General features: G+C 38.3%; 1 protein-coding gene across 8 annotated transcripts in view; it reads right to left on the minus strand.

Moving 5' to 3' along the window:
• Positions 1-649: 649 nt before the first annotated feature.
• camsap1a (calmodulin regulated spectrin-associated protein 1a) overlaps positions 650-22,302 on the minus strand; it is a 31,533-nt gene continuing 9,880 nt past the window's right edge. For 2 of the 8 annotated variants that reach the window (XM_048165944.1, XM_048165945.1), the window contains exons 3-19: positions 20,801-21,063; positions 16,995-17,156; positions 14,012-14,092; positions 13,742-13,774; positions 13,506-13,565; positions 12,148-12,289; positions 11,573-11,712; positions 11,076-11,172; positions 10,797-10,962; positions 10,532-10,617; positions 10,334-10,418; positions 6,731-8,690; positions 5,955-6,091; positions 5,487-5,873; positions 5,079-5,194; positions 4,843-4,961; positions 650-1,874 (exon numbers count right to left, since the gene is read on the minus strand). In XM_048165944.1, the coding sequence (XP_048021901.1) occupies positions 1,584-1,874; positions 4,843-4,961; positions 5,079-5,194; positions 5,487-5,873; positions 5,955-6,091; positions 6,731-8,690; positions 10,334-10,418; positions 10,532-10,617; positions 10,797-10,962; positions 11,076-11,172; positions 11,573-11,712; positions 12,148-12,289; positions 13,506-13,565; positions 13,742-13,774; positions 14,012-14,092; positions 16,995-17,156; positions 20,801-21,063 (4,325 nt within the window). In that variant the 3' untranslated portion in view covers positions 650-1,583. The remainder of the gene's footprint in view (positions 1,875-4,842; positions 4,962-5,078; positions 5,195-5,486; positions 5,874-5,954; positions 6,092-6,730; positions 8,691-10,333; positions 10,419-10,531; positions 10,618-10,796; positions 10,963-11,075; positions 11,173-11,572; positions 11,713-12,147; positions 12,290-13,505; positions 13,566-13,741; positions 13,775-14,011; positions 14,093-16,994; positions 17,157-20,800; positions 21,064-22,302) is intronic. The other 6 variants (XM_048165951.1, XM_048165949.1, XM_048165952.1 and 3 more) reach the window with 6 other exon arrangements.

The following is a 22,302-nucleotide window of genomic DNA, read 5'->3' on the forward strand; positions in this document are numbered from 1 at the left end:
ACAAACAACCTGCTGAAAACTGGATTTGCTAGTTTTAGCTGGAAAAGTGGCCAAAACCACCATACAAATATAAATTGATGCAAAAAAATTTTTTTCAAAATTTAATTAAAATTGCCTCATTTGCAAATATATAAAAATTGATGCACCTCTTGATGCCAATAACATCACAACATTTATTTCCATCAAGAGGTGCATCAGTTTTTGGTCAAGATGACAATGCAAGAGTCGAGCACTCTGTAAAGTCTCCTCCAGCACATCCCAAAGACTTTCATTGAATCTGAGGTCTGGACGCAGAGCTGTGATGATTCTTCATGCTCTCTGAACCATTCTTTCACAATTTGAGCCTGATATATATTCAGTGTTCAGTGTGTGTGCATGTGAGGTCTGAGTTCAGTTCTCTTTCATGTCTTCTTGCACTCAAATGGTTTCAAATCACTTGAATGTTTAAACTGACATGACCTAAAACATGCGATCCTGAAATAGCAGTCTCCAGTATTGCAGAAATATAATATTGTATGAATATGCAGTGGTCAGGTGGTACAGCAGTCATAGAATCATTTGCTGCCCCCTGTTGAATACACATCACATCTAACAAAATTACTTTGTTAAATTTTGGTCAGATTGCTGAATTACACCACATGAGACGTCATTTTGGTTGTATAATTTATTAAATTTCAGTGTTCTTCTTTAAAATAAATATATGGTAAATAATAATAATAAAGAAATGTTAAAGCAAAGTTTTGTACAATCCAAACATATACAACAGAAAGCCCTGCTCACAGGAGACCCTGGAGTGCATACATTCTTTACTGAACACACACACACACACACACACACACACACAATCAGTGGCAATGTGTATCTATGACAATCTGGTTCCTCAGTGAAGTACATTAATACTGTCAGCAGCTAGTGTGAATACATGTAAGAAAAGACAAAAGATGGATAATACAGAACCATTTCATGATAAAACATTTTAAAACCATGAAGAGCTGACACACACACACACACACACACACACACACAGATCCCTTGTCACATGTTCATTGCATTGCACTGCTAAAGTGAGTGTCACGTATGAACAGCAGCATATGGAGAGGTATGAGAACTCAAAACACCAGAAGCGTTCGTACGCACATTCGCACGCCTCTGTGTAACCACATGATTCAGAATTCAAGTAGTGGGAGTGTTGTCTTTCGTTCCTGTGTAAATTAATACTACGGTAAAATCAAACAGAAAAGTGCCACATGCAGATTTCTGCCAAAAAAAAAAAAAAAAAAACAACACTGAACGATGACATAATTCTAAAACACATTCATTAACTCTGTCAATCAAACATCAAGCTCCACCCACTTCTGACTTCCTCAGCTCTGCTCATGTCACAGCGCAGTGGCCAATAGGAGCGCAGCAGCTGGTGAGCCGACAGGAAAGCAGGAGTCTAGTCTGGAATTTGAGAAGCTCGTGGACCAATAGGATATTAGGAGGCCTGCTCATTTGCAAAACGGCAGTTTAAGAGAATGGAACAGAACCTAGTAGCCAATCAGAAGCAGCGGATCTATCTGACGAGCCAATGGAAACGAGGATCATTTTCTCTTGGAGGTGCTCGGCCGTTTGGCCTGCCACAGGTGACTGTGGATGGTGAGAGCGTCTACGCTGACCGAGACGGATTTGGCGGGAATGACGGTGAACTGCTTGCGGTCGGAGCTGTATTTGTAGAGTCTGTCGATCATTTTGCGGCTGATGGATCGCGGCCCGGTGCCTTTGAGCTTGACGATCTCCTCTGTTTCGGGGGAATAGATGTACAGCGCCCGGAACTGACATCCACCGTCACGGAAAAGGATTATCAGGTGGTTGGACTCGCATCGCTCGATTTCCTGTGGATTTATGGCAATGACTCGTTACGTATTCAAACAAATACAGCTGGATATAAAGATGCATATAAATATAGAAACTATATAAGTTTAATATATAACTGTTCATTTTAAACTTTTTTATATTATCATTGAATACCATCTTGATAATAAATATATTTAACCATCCATTTATCCCATTTATCAATTCATCCCTCCATCCATCTATCCATCCATTTATTCATCTATCCATCCATCCATTCATCCATCCATCCATCCACCCATTTATCCATCTATACATCTATCTATCCATTCATCCCTCCATCCATCTATCCATCCATTTATTCATCTATGCATCCATCCATCCATTGATTTATACATCCATTTATCCATCCATCCATCCATCCATCAATTTATCCATCCATCCATCCATCCATCCATCCATCCATCCATCCATCCATTTATCCATCCATCCATCCATCCATCCATCCATCCCATTTATCCATACATCCATCCATCGATTTATCCATCCATCCATCCACTATCCATCTATTCATCCGTCTATTCATCCATCCATCGATTTATCCATCCACCATCCATCCATCCATTTATCCATCTATCCATCCATCAATTTATCCATCCATCTCATTTATACATCCATCCATCCATCCATCTATTCATCCATCCACCATCCATCCATTTATCCATCTATCATCCATCCATTATCCATCCATCCATCTATACATTTTTCCATCTATCCATCCATCCATCATTCATCTATTTATCTATCCATCCATCCATCAACCATCTATTCATCCATCCATCCATCGATTTATCCATCCATCCACTATCCATCTATACATCCATCCATCCATCCATTTATTCATCTATACATCCATCCATCCCATTTATCCATCCATCCATCCACTATCCATCTATTCATCCATCGATTTATCCATCCACCATCCATTTATCCATCCATCCATCCATCGATTTATCCATCCATCTCATTTATCCATCTATACATCCATCCATCCATCCATCCATCCATCCATCTATTCATCCATCCATCTATTCATCCATCCACCATCCATCCATCCATTTATCCATCTATACATCCATCCATCCATCTATTCATCCATCCATCCATCCATCTATTCATCCATCCACCATCCATCTCATTTATCCATCTATACATCCATCCATCCATCCATCCATTTATCCATCTATCATCCATCTATTCATCCATCCATCCATCGATTTATCCATCCATCCATCCATACATTTTTCCATCTATACATCCATCCATCCATTCATCTATTTATCCATCCATCCATCCATCCAATTTATCCATCCATCCATCCACTATCCATCCACCATCCATTTATCCATCTATTCATCCATCCATCTATTCATCCATCCATCTATTCATCCATCCACCATCCATCCATCCATACATCCATCCATCCATCTATTCATCCATCCATCCATCCATCCATCTATTCATCCATCCACCATCCATCTCATTTATCCATCTATACATCCATCCATCCATCCATTTATCCATCTATCATCCATCTATTCATCCATCCATCCATCGATTTATCCATCCATCCATCCATACATTTTTCCATCTATACATCCATCCATCCATTCATCTATTTATCCATCCATCCATCCAATTTATCCATCCATCCATCCACTATCCATCCACCATCCATTTATCCATCTATCCATCCATCCATCTATACATTTTTCCATCTATACATCCATCCATTCATCTATTTATCTATCCATCCATTTATCCATCCATCATCCATCTATTCATCCATCCATCCCATTTATCCATCCATCCACCATCCATCTATTCATCCATCCCTCCATCCATTTATCCCTCTATCCATCCATCCATCAACCTATTCATCCATCCATTTATCCATCCACCATCCATCCATTTATCCATCTATCATCCATCCATTTATCCATCCATCCATCTATACATTTTCCATCTATACATCCATCCATCCATTTATCCATCCATCCATCATGCATTCATCCATCCATCCATCCATCCATCCATCCATCCATCCATCGATTTATCCATCCATCCACTATCCATCTATACATCCATCCATTTATTCATCTATACATCCATCCATCCCATTTATCCATCCATCCATCCATCCATCCACTATCCATCCATCGATTTATCCATCCACCATCCATTTATCCATCCATCCATCCATCGATTTATCCATCCATCTCATTTATCCATCCATCTCATTTATCCATCTATACATCCATCCATCCATCCATCCATCCATCTATTCATCCATCCATCCATCTATCATCCATCGATTTATCCATCCATCCATACATCCATTTTTCCATCTATACATCCATCCATCCATACATCCATTTTTCCATCTATACATCCATCCATCCATCCATTCATCTATTTATCCATCCATCCATCCCATTTATCCATCCATCCATCCATTCATCCATTTATCCATCTATCCATCCATCCATCCATCTATACATTTTTCCATCTATACATCCATCCATTCATCTATTTATCTATCCATCCATTTATCCATCCATCATCCATCTATTCATCCATCCATCCCATTTATCCATCCATCCACTATCCATCTATTCATCCATCCCTCCATCTATTCATCCATCCAATCATTCATCTATCCGTCCATCCATCCAATATAGTATATAGTAATGGTTCAGTATATACTGCATACTATTTTTAAAGTATATGAAACAGTACATAATATGCAACAATAAACATTAAAAATAGAGTAATTAAAAATAGTTTCAGTGTGCTCTGGTTGTAAACTACACATTCTGAGAAATGCAGTAGTTCATAAGCATGCAGAAAATACTATGAACTGCATAAATAGCAAATAATAGTAATAGCAAGAATAGTATGGTAGCAATGCGATTTCGAACATTCTGTTGTCATAGTAACCGTACTCACCTCCAGAATGGCGTTCTTCTGTGATTCATTGACTTTTCCCGCTAGACAGCAGTGAGCGATGGCATTCTGGATGATCGGTTTGTTGGACTTTGCACTAGGCTCCTTAAATAATCTGGGCCCTGAGGACAGAAAGGGGAAAACACAAACTGAGCTAATGATGCTAAAAACGAAATATTGTAAAAATAACATAATATTATAAATGCATTGAAGGAGCTGTAAATGTGTGTGTATCTGACCATTGTATTCTGCTACAGACGTGATGGATGAGGCCGTTGAGCCGTTGTCCCAGTCTCGTTCCATGTTCCTGCTCGCATTTCTGCTCAATATGGGAAAAGATTCCACAGACTCCCCCCTACAACACACATCCGGGAATTATGTTATTAGGATGTGGAAAGCTGTTTTATCAGTAGTCAGTATAAACAGTTGCGTTGATTATAGAGGTAGCGATTAACTTTTGACATGTCATGATGGGCAACTCATAACTACTACAAATGAAATCAAATTTTTAAAATAGGAAATTTCAAAAGGAATCATGAAGGTTTTTGAGCAATATGAGGGTGAACAGATGATGACAAAATCAAAATTTTTTGTAAAACCTATCCCTTTAAGTCCAGAGAAGTGGGGCACACATTGATGATGCTCACCTGTGTGAACTGGCCCCTCCCGATGCCACACTGTCACCTTCAGTAGCAGCAGAGGCCAAAGAGAGAGAAGATCCAGAGGGAGCAGAACAGAGACTAACCGCTGGAGAGAGAAAGAGTGACACCACCAGCTCAAAATCAAACGTACAGATGCACAAATTAAAGTCAGAAATACAGGCACATAAAAAGTGAAGTTTCTTACGAGCAGAACAGGAAGATTCAGCTCGATGTAGCGATTTAGGGCGTGGCCTTCTGTTACGGGGGCGTGGTTTGGTCACGCCCTGTTCCTCCAGTAGCTCTTGCTGCTTCTTGCGCAGGTACTCCTGTTTGATCAGCTCCCTACGAGCCTTTTCTTCCTCTTTACGCACACGGTCTTCCTCAGCTTTTCGTCTGACACAAACACATAAAAGACAGCTGAAACTAGAGAAAAGCTCTCGTATTTATTAACAGTAGATCTGCCGTGACTGATACCTGGCTTCATCTCGTTTGAGCTCTGACTCCACCTCCAGCTGCTGCTTACGTATTCGTGCCTCTTCGGCCTTACGCTGCTGTTTAAGAAGAAACGCCGCCCTCTTCTTAGCCAACTCGTCCTCTGCTTTCTGATCATCCTACATACAGGAAATTAAAGCAGAAGCATTGGTTTTCAAACAAACAAACCAGGCAACAGGAAATGTCACCCATGATGTGGGCGGAAGTACCGAGTAAGTGTTTACAAAAGGTAAAACAACAATGTCGGATGATTTGTAAGTTGGAGGAGAAAATGAGATGGAGTTTTTCTCCCTATTGCGGTACTTCCGCCTATGTCACACGTGAATTTTCCAATGTGATTATGTAATGTGTGGTGCATTGCAGAGCATTTGTGGTTAAAAAGTGTATACATTTTTATGTTTTTTAAGAAAATGACAGATCGTTTCGCTAGATGAGACTCTTATTCCTCGTCTGGGATCATGTAGAGCTCTTTGAAGCTGCACTGAAACTGACATTTGGACCAGTGAAGTCCACTATATGGAGAAAAATCCTGGAATGTTTTCCTCAAAAACCTTAATTTCTTTTTGACTGAAGAAAGAAAGACATCTTGGATAGCATGGGAATGAGTAAATCATCAGGAAATTTTAATTCTGAAGTGAACTAATCCTTTAATAAGCAGTAAATAGGAGTTTATTGAGGCAAAAGTCACAGTTAATATTGTTAATAGTGAGAATTGGACCCTAATCTAAAGTGTGACCATAATAATAACACTCTGGTACCTTGAAGAAGAAGCCCAATCCGGACTTCTGTTCCCCATCAGGTTCTGTGCTTCCTTCTGATGGGTCAGCCAGTTCAGATAGGTCCACTTCAATCAGCTGTGCTTTCGTTCGGTTTTCCTCAGATGGAACCGTAACGTTCTCCTTTCCAGAGCCACCAGATTCGCTCTGCTCCTGGGTTGGATCGTCAGGTGACGGTTCCACGGAGGGGAGTTCGGTTTGTGGGGAGTCAAGGCTGTCGGCGTGTCTGTTTGCAGATTCGTGCAGTTTGAATGTAGTATTTCGAATAATTCCTTTCAAGCCACGCCCACCCTCTTTAACCACTCCCTCTTCCTCATTCTCAGCCCGGGGGGTCCTGCCACCCGGCGTCGGAGTGTTTCCTTTCGCTGCTGGACGACTGTTGGTATCTTTGCTCAGTTTGAGGTCACTAGGTTTCGCCCGAGGCGTACGACTCGAGCTGAGTCTGGGAGGACGCTTGGTCGCGGTGGAAAGAGTTTCGGTGAACTGCACGGAAAGGCGTGACTTAGTCTCGGGCTGCTCCGGCGGGTGTTCGTTTAAGGCCGGCACAGTGCTCGGTTTGATTTGCGGCTGTTCTTGCGGGGACTGGACGGTCTGTTTCATGAGCAAGTCCTGCTGGAGAGACAGCTGCATCATTTGCTGCTGTATCGCACTGATCGCATCGTTTAGGAGCTCAATGGAACGGCTACATTCGCTGAGATCTGGCTCTCCGCCCACATCGTCTGAAGCTACACCCCCTCCCGCGACACTCAAACGATTGTCCTTATCCTCCTCTAATGCCGTTACAGACGTTTCTTTATGTTCTGAGTCCTTTCCTCGCGCTTTCAGAACCTCAACACATGCATCGTCCTTCGCAACCGGTTTCTCTTTAAACACAATTTCCGTTTTGAGTGGGTGTGGCAGTGTGTCGCTCCTCCCTTTTTTAACGACATGCAAGAACGCCGCCTTTCCCAGCTGCTGCCGTTGGCGTGCCGACAAGTTCTCCATCTTCCTTTTTTGCATCTCGATGGCACGCCGTTTTTCCTCCAACTGCATGCGAAGGTGCACGAGTTCGGAAGCGAGACCAGGTCGGCCACCTGGTGTTCCCGGACTCTTGTCCGACGGGAAGTGCAAGCTTTCGGATCCATCGGGAGTGGTTGTCTGCGAGCTTGCAGTACTGGGGCAACCATCGGGAAATCCGACTCTGTGCCTGCGACGTTCTGCGAAACTCGTCATGCGGCCTGTCGACGTGCTGCTGGCCTGCGACAACACGCTAGGGCAGGGACTTGCCCGCCCGCTCGTACCTTCCTTATCTTCCCTTTCTTGCACACAAAAGTCTTCACGCAATTTCACAGACTCCTCCTCCTCTCCGAGGCCCGTGCATTTCCTCCCAGCTTGTATCAGAAGTGCTTTGGAAAGCTCTTGTTCTTGAACCTCTACTTCATCATCTTCCTCAAACTCAGAGTCTGAGACTATGTCCTCCCAGGCTCCGAGCGGACTGTCCCGCACGCACTCCGCGTCGTCGTGCAGGAAGAAGCTTCCGGGAGATTGCGATCGAGAGCTTTCTTGATCTATGCTATTGATTGGAGTAAACGTCCGGTTGAGAATGCATTCTGTGGGCGTATACGTCCCCCGGCGTCCTTGACCCCGTCCTTCGCCACTCTCCTCCCGTTTACTGATCCCCATTTTCTCCTTATTTGGTCGTAGAACCGCGGGTTGCAACGGTTCCAAGAAGAAACTCTCTCTGGATGCAGCAGCGCCCTCAGGGTTAATGACAGCCAATAGCTCCTCCTCTTCCTCCTGGTTGTCATAGGGACGTGTCTGGGGGAGGGGCTGGCCATTGATGCGGTGTCGTGGAGTAATGGAGATGACGTTGGAGGCTAAACTGTCCTTGCTAATGGAACGAGCCAAGCTGATATTATCGCCACATATACGTTCCCAATCCGTCTCCATTTGAGAGATGGGTCTAAGAAAACAAGGTTAAACGGGTTAGTCGTTCATTCCAGGACTGGGCTGTATAAAATGTGCAATGGTAGAAATGTGTCAACCTGTAGAGATTCTGCAAGTTGCAAATAAAAGGAAAAAAAGTAATCAAATAAGATCAATTAGTTTTCATTTGTAAAGTATTTAATTTACTGGATTTTTCAGGCATTAATTTTATAAATAAATATATTTTCATAGAATTTCCAGCAAAAATAACAACAGTGATATTTTATGACTATTACCATATCACAATATTATTCATGCCATGGTATACGTTTTGGTCAGATTGTCCATGGCTAATTAATTCTATATAAAAGCCATCTTATGTGACATCAGTCAGTGCTTCCCACACATAGACTTTACCATGGCGGGCCGCCCAGGTTTATTAACGGCCGCCCAAGTATATTTGGAGACACATTTTTGCTTTTATTATTTTTATCCTCTTATATTTTTATATCTGCCCAAGATAATGAAACCATTCGCGGTCGATTAACTAGGCATTTCGTACCTGCTCGTTATGTGTGCATCAGAACAGTTTACTCCCGCTAACATTCCCACAGGCACTGCATTTTGCAAAGTCATAAGGGGGCGCTGTTGCGCGTTCTACATGCTCGCGTTTCAGACTGCTTCAAAGCGATTCTCAATCAATGAAAAGCGCAGATTTATGCCCAGTGATTGCCCAGTGATTGCCAATGAAGCAAGTTCATGAATTATTACAATGTCTACTTTATGACCTTTATATAAAATGTTTTAGACGGTTGTAAGAATCTGAAGGATCAGCCTGAAATTGTGTAGACATTTCAAAATAAGAGTACCTGTGTATTTCGGGCTTGTTTATAATTAAAAGTCGCACGCTAAGTTTTTTCTTTTTCTTTTGGGCATTATTGGCATTTTGGTTACACTATAAATTGTATTTAATTTGATTTCCATTTAATTCATAGTAAATTATTGTAGTCTCCCCCACAGGAAGAAAAGACTAAGAACATTATTTGACACATATTATTCATTTTATAAATTTTACTAGTAAAATCTGTGTCCCATTCACTGAGAGAGACACTATATGACAGAAAGGAGAACCATTTAAATGCTGTAATTTTGCATAATTTACAATGCATAATATTAGTATATAATTAAATGTAATAGTATGCTATGTAATTAAAATTAATTTCAATAAATAAAAATACTGTTAAAAATCACACATTATTTGTTTGTCACATGTAGTGCATTTTCTGTGCCGTGGGTAATAGGAGGATTTTTACCCGGCTACCACCGCAAGTATATTTCAAACCTGTGGGAAGCACTGCATCAGTGTTATTTTAGTTTATTTATTTTTGTGAGTACAGTTTTCATTTTAATTTTAGGTTATGTTTTAGTCATTTTGTTATGAGATTTTACCATTTTTATTAATTTTTTTAAATTTCTATTTGGCTTTATTTTTTTATTTCCGTTTTAGTTTCAGTAATTTCAGTACTTCAGTGTATTTTATTTCAGTTAGCTGACAAAGGCAACATTTCAAGTTTTATTTATATTTTATTTTAGCTGAATTTAAATGAACAAAAACAGTTTTGATAGTTTTAACTGTAATTAACAATACCAATACTGTGTGACATTAGACCTAACCCTAACCTTTGTTTCCGTTCTGTCCAGGCAAGCTGCGATCCAAGCATGAGTCCATCCATACGGGACAAAGAGTTTGACCTATTCCTGAGCTCTGCTCACAGAAGGAGAGAGAGAGAGATACAAAAATAGAGAGAGAATTGATCAATTTAATCAACCTCATCAATTTAAATGCAATATTATGCTAAAAGTTATGAGTTCAGTTACCTGAACTCTCCTCTGCCTGAGAGGGCTTCTGCTGTCTGTGCCGTAACGGGAGGAGCGGGTGGGAGGGGGAGGGGCTTCTATTTGTTCTGAAACAAAAACAAAATATCAGCTCTTTTACAAGAAAAGGCAAATGGCCAGGTGCAAAAAGCCATGTGTGTACATGTCTATCTATCTATGCTATTTAATTGTGACAATATAATGTAAACAATGATAAAATATAAACTGCAATGTACGACATATCATTAGGTACTTTAAACAGACTTACACTGACAAGGACTCCTCAGGGTGCAAGTAATACCGCATACAACCATCAGGATTGGCAGCTGTCGCCAGTGAGTCGGCTGAAGGAGACGGAGTTAAAAAGCTACGCTTAGTGGCATTGGATATGGGCACATGGGGACGGGAACTCTTTGGGTGAAGAGGTGCTCTCACTGTCAGATTGTCAATCACAACACAGCATAACAATAACAAAGAGTGAATAAGTCATGAGATGGACTTCTTCAGATAGAAACCAAGTGTGCATCTGAAAGTACTCGGTTCTTACCATCTTTAATCTCTTGTAGGTCTCTTGGCTTTACGAAGTCCGGCTTCACTACTTCAAACCACCAAAAGAGCTCAGCAATGAAAACCATCACGTTATGCTGGAGGAACAAGAGCAAGTCAAAGTCACACATAAGCTCTGGTCTATAACCTAGTGTGCTGCTTTTGCTGTCTACTACCTACATAGGCGGTGACCTTCTAAAGCAGTATGCTAAATGAAATGGAACCTCATAAGTGAACGTTTTTGAACACATTGCATACTCCGCACTATACAAATAGCAATCTTCACATATCAAGTAAATTAGCTCATATTAGATTAGATTTGACTTTTTTTTTTTTTTAAGCATGTTAGTTTAATAGTATAAGATTTGTATGCAATGCATTCTGGGACTGTCTTGACTGTGAAGGATGCATATGACGCTGTCTTTATTCAGCCTTTGGTTTCTTAGAAGGTAACTCTATACTTTTATAGTACCGAATGAAATATATGTAGGAACGGACCTTTAGCACGGGTGGGCCGTAGAGCAGGTCTTCAGTGTGCATATAAAAACACCGGTTCAGGTATTCATTAGAAAACTCCCGGAGTAGATGGATGTTGTACACACTATCCGACAGAGACGGCACCTCCTTCAGACATATGTCTAGTAGAGAAAAACAACTTTTTAAAATATATACATATGCATAATTGTGTACATATTTTCTAAATCATTCTTGCATTAGTTGTTAAGTTCAGTTGAACATAGTTTGCATTGAATATTACAAATATTGTTGGCAATTTGTCAAAGAGTCAACAATATTTGTAATATTCAATGCCAACTACGTTCAATATATTTATGGTTGTTACAAAAGAATTCTATTTCAAATAAATCTGTTCTATTGAACATTCTATCAAAGAATCCTGAAATTATTTAGAATCAATGCCATTTACACACTTTAAAACTACTTTAAAAATCTGTATAAATAATTTCTAAATCATTATTGCATACATGTTTGAGTTGAACTGAATGCAACATTTTACATAAAGAATGAATTTACAAAATTATTCTGCTCATTTGTGGCCCAGTGTGTGTTTATACCATCTAGTCTCATGTATTCAGGGCAGTAGAAGTGGACGACCGCAAGCAGTGCCGCTCCATCGCAAACATCCTTCATCAAGTCCTCCATCACAGCCAGGTGAGGGAAAGGACGGCCAGACAGGTGTTCTCTACGGTAACGTACCTGAGAGAGAGCAGGCAGGGACTTATAAAGCATTTAACACAGATCAGACACATACACACAGTCTCTCACATACTAAATGACACATGACAGTTCACTCAAATATGAAAATCCTGTCATTTAACTGACTCATGTCACTCAAAAAATATGTTTTTGTTCTTAGTTAGAAATAAACACGTGTATGTGTTTCCATAAAATGTATGGAAAAATAGCACTTTTCCATAAAATAAATGTTGATAGTAATTATGTCTGCTGAGATCTAAAAAAGACGGAAAACAAAAGTAGTCTGTAAAACTTAATAATAATAATAATTATATTACTAGCATTACATTCAAAGTCTTTCGATTCCATGATAACTGTGAGGAACACAATGAAATAAAAGATTTTTTTAGTGATTATTTGCTGAAAATCTGCCTTTTTGCATCCTTACAATACTCACAGATGACAGAATTTTCATTATGAGTGGAACAAACCTTGAAAAATAACATTTTCATGCAATTTTTTTGCATAATGTGGAATGTGTTGTGTGGCAAAGTGGCTTCTTCTGTGTCAATTATACATATTATATATTTTAATCAGTCTAAAAATCCTGAGTCTCCTTGGTCTTAAGTTTTAAACTTTGCATTTAGCGTGTTGCTTTTATGAAAATAACACTTTATTTTGGTCTGTAAATCTACATAAGACCGTATGTATCATAAAAGTAATTTCTCCGAATTCAGTTTAAGAGTAATTTTATTCCACTTTCTCTTCTTTAGTGAGGGTCTTTGCCTCTACATCACAGATCCAAACACTCTACTGTTGAAGTCAAACACCTTCAGCAAACACAAAATAAACCACAGAATGACACTTTGAATGGTTGGATGTGTGGATGCATGAAAAGACAGATGGATGCATGGAAGAGTGATGTATTGTGTGCGTGTAAAACGTTTGCTACTCGATTTGAGACTAAAGTAAGATGTTTTTGAAAGAAGTCTCTTCTGCTCACCAAGCTTGCATTTATTTGTAAAATTGTGAAATATTATTACAATTTAAAAGAACTGTTTACTATTGTGTAATATGTTAAAATGTAATATATTCCTGTGGTCAAAGCTGAATTTTCAGCATCATTACTCCAGTCTTCAGTGTCACATGATCCTTCAGAAATCATTCTAATATGCTGATCTGCTCAAGAAACATTATTATTATCAATGTTGAAAACAATTGAGTTTGAGTACTGTACCACACGAGAGAATTCCACTGGCTCCAGCATGCAATGGGCCAAAGCGTTCATGAGATCAGGCTGAGACGGACAGAGACGAAACAACAAACAACAGAGAAAGAGAGAGAGGTGGAGAGAGGGATGAATGCATGAGATGCTCAATGGCACACACGTTCCTCCTGGCAAACATACACACACTATCTAGTCATTTGCCCGGAGAATGACGTGGCGGACACAGGGGGCGCTGTGGCACTTACAGGCACGAGCTTCCAGTACCATTTTGAGGGAGACTATCCGACGGGAAGGGGCGGGACAAGAGAGACAAACAGGAAGAGCATAAAGGTTAAACGTCAAGCAGAAATAGAGGTGTAGGGAGAAGAGAATGATCAGATTTAAAAGCCATCGAATCTGATCAGGGTTAAACTGTGTAGTAAAATGCACAGTGAGTGACTCAGCCAATCAACGAGGAGGCCTGCATGCTAACGGTCTACTATTGGATGGGTTACGAGACTCATGATTGGTCAGACCTTCTGATGGCACGGCGAATCTATCAGCGGCTGTTTCAACTTGAGTTCCTTCTCAGAGAGCTCTCGCGTCTTCAAGATCACCTGCAGCACACAAACACATACAGATCAGTGAACATGGCATAACTGACATTTCAAACTGTAACTAGATTGAAAAGTTCATGAGACAAACTTTGAAGTTGGCTTGAGAAAGCCGGACCAGAAAGTTTAAAAAAGTTTTAAAAGCGAGAAGTTTGAAGGTCTTCAGTTGTTTTAGCATTTTGTTAGCATGATTTAACATACTGATAGCATATTTTACCACATTCGTAACACAAATTAACACTTTGTTTGCATGAATTAACAGATTTTAACACACTGCAAACATATTTAGTATGTTGATAACATGATTTAGCAGGTTGGTAGCATGTTTTAACACATTGGAAACATGATTTATCATGATGCTAACATGATTTAACACATTGCTAGCATTACTTAACACTTTGCTAACATGAATTAGCATGTTGGTAGCAAGTTTTACCACATTGTTAAAATGAACTAACATGTTTTAACCTATAGCTAACATGAATTAGCATGTTGCTAGGATGTTTTAAAACTTGGCTATTATGAATTACCATGTTGTTAACAAGTTTTAACACATTTCTAGCATGATTTAACACTTTGCTAACATGAATTAGCATGTTGATAACGAGTTTTACCATATTGTTAACATGAATTAACATGTTTTAAAACTTTGCTATCATGAATTACCATGTTGCTAACATGTTAGCTAATAATAACTAGATTGTAAAGTTTGTAGACAAACTTTGATGTTGGCTTGACAAAGTTTAATATAACTGAACAGCTGTAAGTTTGGAGGTTTTACTTAGAGAAAATAAAAAAATGTTACTAGCAGTTTTTAACATGTTTTGCTAAACTGATTTAACAATGGGTTTAACATATTAACATGATTAGCATGTTGCTAACATTATTTAACACATTGCTAGCATGATTAACATGTTGCTAACATTATTTAACACATTGCTAGCATGATTAACATGTTGCTAACATTATTTAACACATTGCTAGCATGATTAACATGTTGGTAACATTGTTTAATGTATTTGCTAACATTATGAATTAACATGTTTAAACACTTTGCTAGCATTAATTAACATGTTGCTAACATGTTTTAGCATGCTGTTAACATACATTAACATGTTGCTAACATTATTTAACACATTGCTAGCATGATTAACATGTTGGTAACATTGTTTAACGTATTTGCTAACATTATGAATTAACATGTTTAAACACTTTGCTAGCATTAATTAACATGTTGCTAACATGTTTTAGCATGCTGTTAACATACATTAGCATGTTGCTAACATGTTTTAGCATGCTGTTAACATACATTAGCATTTTACTAACATGTTTTAGCATTCTGTTAACATACCTTAGCATGTTGCTAACATGTTTTATCACGCCGTTAACATGAATTATCATGTTGTTAGCATGTTTTTATCACATTTTTAACATGATTAGCATGTTGCTAATGCATGAACATGTCAGCATGATTTAACACATTGCAGGCATGTTGTTAAAATTTAGTATGTTTCTCAAGACAACTTAAAGGTGCACTATGTAACATTTTCTGTCCACTAGAGGTCACTAGAGGCCTATTCAAAACAAAGGCGTAGCTTGATGACGCAAAGTTTGAGCGTGGAATCTTGGGATATGTGGTCTCCACCTCACAGCCGGTGGAAAATAATTGGGATTGGACTCGGGAAGAAATCATGTTCATGGATGTGATTATTAACGTTACTGTAGTATGAAACAGAGCAGGAGCGAGTGTTGTGGAGCTGAACGAGACCACTGTAGCGATTGCGCAACACACGCCTCACGAGCAGCGGGACTTTTATTATGACACAGTCGCTGGCACCGCTTCTGCTTTTGCGGTCATGAGTATGAGGTAACACAGCTCTGTTTATCATATTAGATACATTTGAGAGTGTTGAAAATGATGTTATAACATTACTCTGTGCGTTCGCTCGGCGGCTGCTGTGAGACACTGTTACACACTGCAGTAAGATAGATCGATTTTAGAATATCATATTAAATGCTGGATGGCTTGTGTTGATAAACGGCATGCAATTAATTTTAAAACGTATTGTATGATGGAGAAAATGCTGTATTACTGTTACTAAAAATAAAGCTGCATGTGATTATGCTATGTTAGCTACTTGACAAAACAGTGTTTTTCTCTGAGGCACGGTAAAGCATGGTACTCGCAAAAAATCAAGAAAATTGATTTAAACAATAAGACTAAACGTGTTGAGCTATATAACAATAATTAGTTTTCTGTCTATAAATATATCATAACGGTTGTTCCCAGTGTTGCAAAGGAAGGTTTTCCAGCAGAATTGGGCTACTTTTAAACTGTTGCCGCGGGTTGTTTTTCATGTCCGTGGGTTGAATTGACCCAAAATAACGTGATATTTAGCCCATGGAATGCGAATTTTACCAGGGGAGTCCCACCAAAAACGCAAATTTTACCCCCCGGAATGCGATTGGGCTAGTTTTGAGGAGCAATTGGGTGGGTTTTGTTTTGAAAACCTGGCAACCTTGGTTGTTCCCTTGTCAATTAAAACATGTAATATATTAAAGCGTCTTTGGTGTTTCCATGGTTTCTACTAAATAAACCCGGAAACCGAGGGTAACGCGGATATGACGCAATTGACAGGCGACTCTTCACACGTCCCGGAGCCAACAAAATATATAACACTGGCCTAGTGGTTTTTGGATATTTTACTGCAAAAATATTACATATTGCACCTTTAATAGTCTGATATACAACATTTACTCTTAGACACCTCAAAGGTACAGTAGCTCAAAATATAACATGTTTTGGTTCAAGAAACATTGACTAACATTATATGTGAACTTAAATGGCCAAGTTAAAGTAAAAAACAAACAAAAAAACAAACAAACAAACAAAAGAACCCCAGACCTTGTTGATCCAGAACAGCATGGCATCTTCCATGTCAAAGGGAAGCTCTTTAGAGGCGCAGAAGGTAGAGAAACGCTTGACGCTTGCCACGACTCTCTCTACAGCCATCATCTCCACCGTGTACGCCATCATCAAAGCGTCTATCAGAGGAATATGAGAGCTCTACACACACACACACACACACACACACAAAATGAGCCAAACAGATGATTCTCTGTATAAACAACATGAGCAAACGACTATATTCACAATACTACTAAACTAAGCAGTGCATACTTTGTGTACAGAAATCTATCACACTGTGCACAGTATTCACACAGCATACTGATAGTAAAACACACTGTAAGAAAGAGCGAGCAGTTTACATAATCTCTCATCGAGATGGAAGACTCAACAGATTCAGCCATATAAGGAGAACATCAGTATCTCACAGACACACACACGCCTGACAGAACACAGAGTCATGGTGCAAGTGTTTGTCAGGGAACTGCCTGCTATGCAGACAGCAGAAGAATAGAAACTAGAACAGAAAGTCCACTGCCTCTGTTTAATGATGGGAAAGGAGTCTGTGTGTCTGTGGTGGAGGGAGTTCATCAGGAAACACACTCTACACACACAAACCTCAGAGCTCAAAGGGGTGATTTGACTGCATTCAGTCAGATGTGTTATTACTCTGATGTCAACATGCTCAGCAAAAATCTCTGCAAACTGACCATACAAGAAGAAAGTCTGTGCTAATGTCCACTATAGTGCCTCTTTTGGCAATGCTGAGAATGCGCAAGTACTTGTAATCATGTTCTGACACACTTCTGAGGCAATGACGCGTTAAATCAAGCATTTACATACTTGCATACTTGAGTATTGCTGACTTCAAGTGTTCCTGTGAAGCAGCATTGTTAATGTAAACTAAAACCTTTTAGGTAATTGAAATAAACCTTAATTTTTATAAAACGTCAACTTAAAGCTGGGGTTTTAAACAGACTTTCTGTTATACTAGTTGAAATTCTCTTCACATCCTCAAAGCAATCAATAATAGAAGTGGTCTAAATATTAAAACATGTTTCGTTGCAAAACGAGATAACTCCGTTTTTTTAATTTTTCAAAAATCTTGTTTTTTGGTTGTGCATTCCAATTAATATCAATTCAACTGCAGTTGGTTTGTTTTGATTTAAACCTTCATAACTTAAAAAAATACAGCTAAGTAGCACCATAAAACAAAATAATAACATGATAACATAATAATAAACATGTTTTGACAAAAATGTTAAAAACGGAGTTATCTCGTTTTGCAACGAAACTCTTCATATATTTTCTGTGGAAATTTCAGGACCAAAAAATGTTCATCCAATCATTGCATTAGGTCCGAAAAAATGTCTGTCTTATGCAAACAAACAACAGCTGCCTTTTACAGTTCATCCTGAACCAAAACAACGAGCTTATGCTGCGTTCACACCATGTCGTAACCTTAATTATGAGATGGCAACCCGTAACGTTCTACCTGATGTTCACGTCCCCAGACTCGGATTTATGTTTCACTATCAACGCCGAAATTAATCTGCAGCAGTCAGGTAGTACAAGTAAGAACTCTGTAAGGCCTAGTCCACACATACACAGGTATTTTTATAAACTGAGTTTCTCCTACGTTTAAAAAAAATAAATCACGTCAACATGTAAATGCAGAAACATGCTGTCAATAGCATGCCAAACCAACAGGTGGCGATATAACCCTAACCTTAAAGCAATGTTGGCCAATCAGAAGTCTGGAAAAAAGGTTATAGAGTGCCTCAGGGATGATGCATTTTTGTAGGCAAAACCCGGAAGCGAGTTAGCATTTTAGGACTTCCGGTTCCAACGCTATAAAGTCTATGGGTTTTTTGAATGGGTTTTTGCTAAATCGCCTGAAATAAGGTCTGTGGTTAACAAAGCCTCTAAATACTTTCACGTTTTGATCTATGACATAAAACACACCAGTTATAACCCACTTGTGATTTTTTAATCTTTTACTGTGTCTTAAAATCGGCGGTTGCTAACAAATTGCTAAAAGGGACTACTTCCTTTTGCGGGGACTTTAGACGTCATCATTAAAAACGGGACATTTGGACAGCATTTCTCATGAAAAAGTGGATAAGTATTCATACACAGCGCAGATCATAATCAGCGAGCATGTTTTTAAATAAAGTTGTTTTCTAAATAAAGTTTGAGGAAGCTTGGTGGTGACGACGTTGATCCGCGACCATGGTGTGCTGTAGTCCGTTTATAGCCTACTGTTAGCCTTTTATATCTGACGACTTTATTTAGGCTTCAAAATGTATAAATGTTGTGTTAACTTGTAAAGATTATCTTGATAGACAAAACGTGTAAGTGTCATAACCCTTTGTTAAACACAGAGCTTATTTTTTGTGATTTTCCAAAAGTCTATGGGAAAAATGCATAGGCTTTCAACCGAGGGAACCCGTGCGCCGTTAACTTCCGGGTTGGCCTACAAAAACACGTCATCCCTGGGGCACTCTATTACTGGTTCCGGTTCCGACATCAGAAGCCAAAATCTCGGTGTTCACTGCAACACTGCAATCAGAGTTTCTAAAAATCTTCACTCTGGCAGGAGTTTTCAAAAAAGTTCAGTTTCAGTGACTGGATACTGCGTTTGCATGTGGACGAACGGCCAAACCTCAAAATACCTGTGTTTGAGTGGACAGGCCTAAGTTGTTTAAGTTCATTATTATTATAATGTTATGTGCTTTGAGACATGAGGTAATGTGTTTTGGAGGAGGCGTGGCTTTGAGGAGATCTGAAAAGATGGTGGGATCTCATGTTTTCAAAGCTAAATTGCTATTGCTAACGTCTCTGAAATCGCCTACTCTACCTTGAAAAAAATGTAAATGAAAATTAGAAATGTTGCCTTGGCAATGGACTGAAATAAATACAGTGGTTTTGATTAGAATTAAGCAAATAAAATGTTGGCAATTTCATATTTCTTCTTTTTTTGTGTTTGTATAAGAAATCAAAGAGCAAATGATGTGCTGCCATGTGGTGATGCTCATGTGTGCTCATCTCATAAATATAATCATTCTGAAAGTTAGTGATGGAAACTAAATGAAAGAGACTTTGTATTTGGGTGCATGTTTGTCCATTAGAGAAACACTATGGATGTTTCCATTGACCTACAAACACACACACACACACACACACACACACACACACACACACACACACACACACACACACACACACAAGCAGGTTTTGAGCAGATGGTCATACTGTGCCTCAGTGCTGTCCTCAAATACACCTCCAAATCTCACACACACACACACACACACACAGATCCACAATAGAGCGCAGCAGTGACCGCTCACTTCTCAGTCTTGGATTAGGAAGCCTTTTTTCTTCATTTATTTTCTCTATAGTGATTTCAAAATATTCTGCAGTAAAGAGTTGTAAATTATATATATATATATATATATATATATATATATATATATATATATATATATATATATATATATATATATATATGCGCAATTACTGCAATTACATAAGATTACTTAATATTTTAATAACTTTTTAATGTTAACTATATTATTAATAATAAATACTATAATAGTATATAAATAACACATATGTTATGCGTATGTGATATGCATATATATTTTTTTTCCCCAACTCTAAAATCAGCTTTGCTGTAGATAAAAATAATGGGATTTTAACTTCTGGAACCCGACTGTTGCGCTCTATTAGACACACACTTTAACACAAGCCTCTAACACTGTGCTCTCTTCAGGTAAAAAGTCAAAGGTCAGAAATCACACCATCTTAATTGGGGTGGACGAGAGGTCGTCATGGGAAACAGGCGTGTCGTCTGGTTCTCTGACATATATCCCTCGTCGTGCGAGCGTTTGGATGACGGCCTGATGGGAGGTGAGTGCAGACGCTTGTTCGCCCTTCAGGAGGAGCCCGCAAACCCGACAGTAGAGCTCCGAGGACAGCAGCAGCGATAAAACCGGAGGCTTTATGTGCTCAACGCAGTACTGATCCGTGTAGAACGGGTCTCGCAGGTCAGTCGGGATGTGCTCTGACAGAGAAACACACAAAAGAGAAAGAGCTTGTTTTTATACACAAAAATACAGAATTATGACAACCTGTACTATCTGTACCAAATCAATATAAACCAGTATAACACATTAATGATTTGCAACAACAATATATTTTAATATAATATTACAATTATATTATTATGAATCCACAAATAAACATTTTCATTTTTTGAAATAAAATAAACATTACCTGAAAAAATTTAATATGAAAATACATATTTCATTTAGTATTTCAGGCTTCATTTCGCATTTTTGTTTAAGCTGAAGTACTAAAATAAAAACTAAAAATAAAAAATACAACTTGTTAAAAACTATACAGTTATAAACAAACACTTATAAAAACGACAAAAACACAACAAAATGACAAACTTTAAAATTAAAACAAAAAATATGAAAAAAAAAAATATTTATAATAAGATATTAACAAAATCTATAATAGTAGAATACAAAAATAACACTCTCTCTCTCTCTCTCTCTATATATATTATATATTATATATATATAAATAAAAGAAAAATAATTATTGTAGAAAATTTTAAAAAATAAATTTAGAAAAAAAATAAATATAATAATTATATTAAAATATAAAATAAATTAAACTATTTTATAAATATAAATAAAATTAATTTAGAGAAAGTAACATTTAGAAAAATTCAAATATAATAATTATAATAATATATAAAACAAAATAAATATATATATATAAATATATATATAAATATGCATCATTTTCAATGCAAAATTTAATTTCTTTTTTTGTTGATGTTTGTTTTAAATTTGGGTAAAATGTAAAACTGTCATCTCTTTTCTAACTATCAATAAATTGTAAGAGGTGAAGTGACAAATAAGAACTGTAGAAAGACTGTAGGAAAAAGATGTGAAGATTTCATGTTTCACGGACAGAAAATGAAAATATCAGACAGGCGATTTTGAGATTAGCCACTCTTAGCTGCACGTCAAGGGCTAACATCTCGCTAGCCGAAACAGACACAAACTAATCACAAACACTTCCACAGAAATACATTCACGTCTTCAGCGCTAGGCTAATTATAACTAACTGCTAAGCTAATGCAGCTAAGCGGCGGCACAATGTTTATTTCACTTGTTCATGCGTTTGACCTTGTTTGCTTGATTTAGCCGTGAGAAGAGAGCGCGGTCAAGATGATAAGCAGCTTTAGTTAATGACGAAAGTCCTGCAGGTGGAAAACGCTCACTGT

Source organism: Megalobrama amblycephala, linkage group LG18, assembly GCF_018812025.1.
Source record: "Megalobrama amblycephala isolate DHTTF-2021 linkage group LG18, ASM1881202v1, whole genome shotgun sequence".
Taxonomy (NCBI): domain Eukaryota; kingdom Metazoa; phylum Chordata; class Actinopteri; order Cypriniformes; family Xenocyprididae; genus Megalobrama; species Megalobrama amblycephala.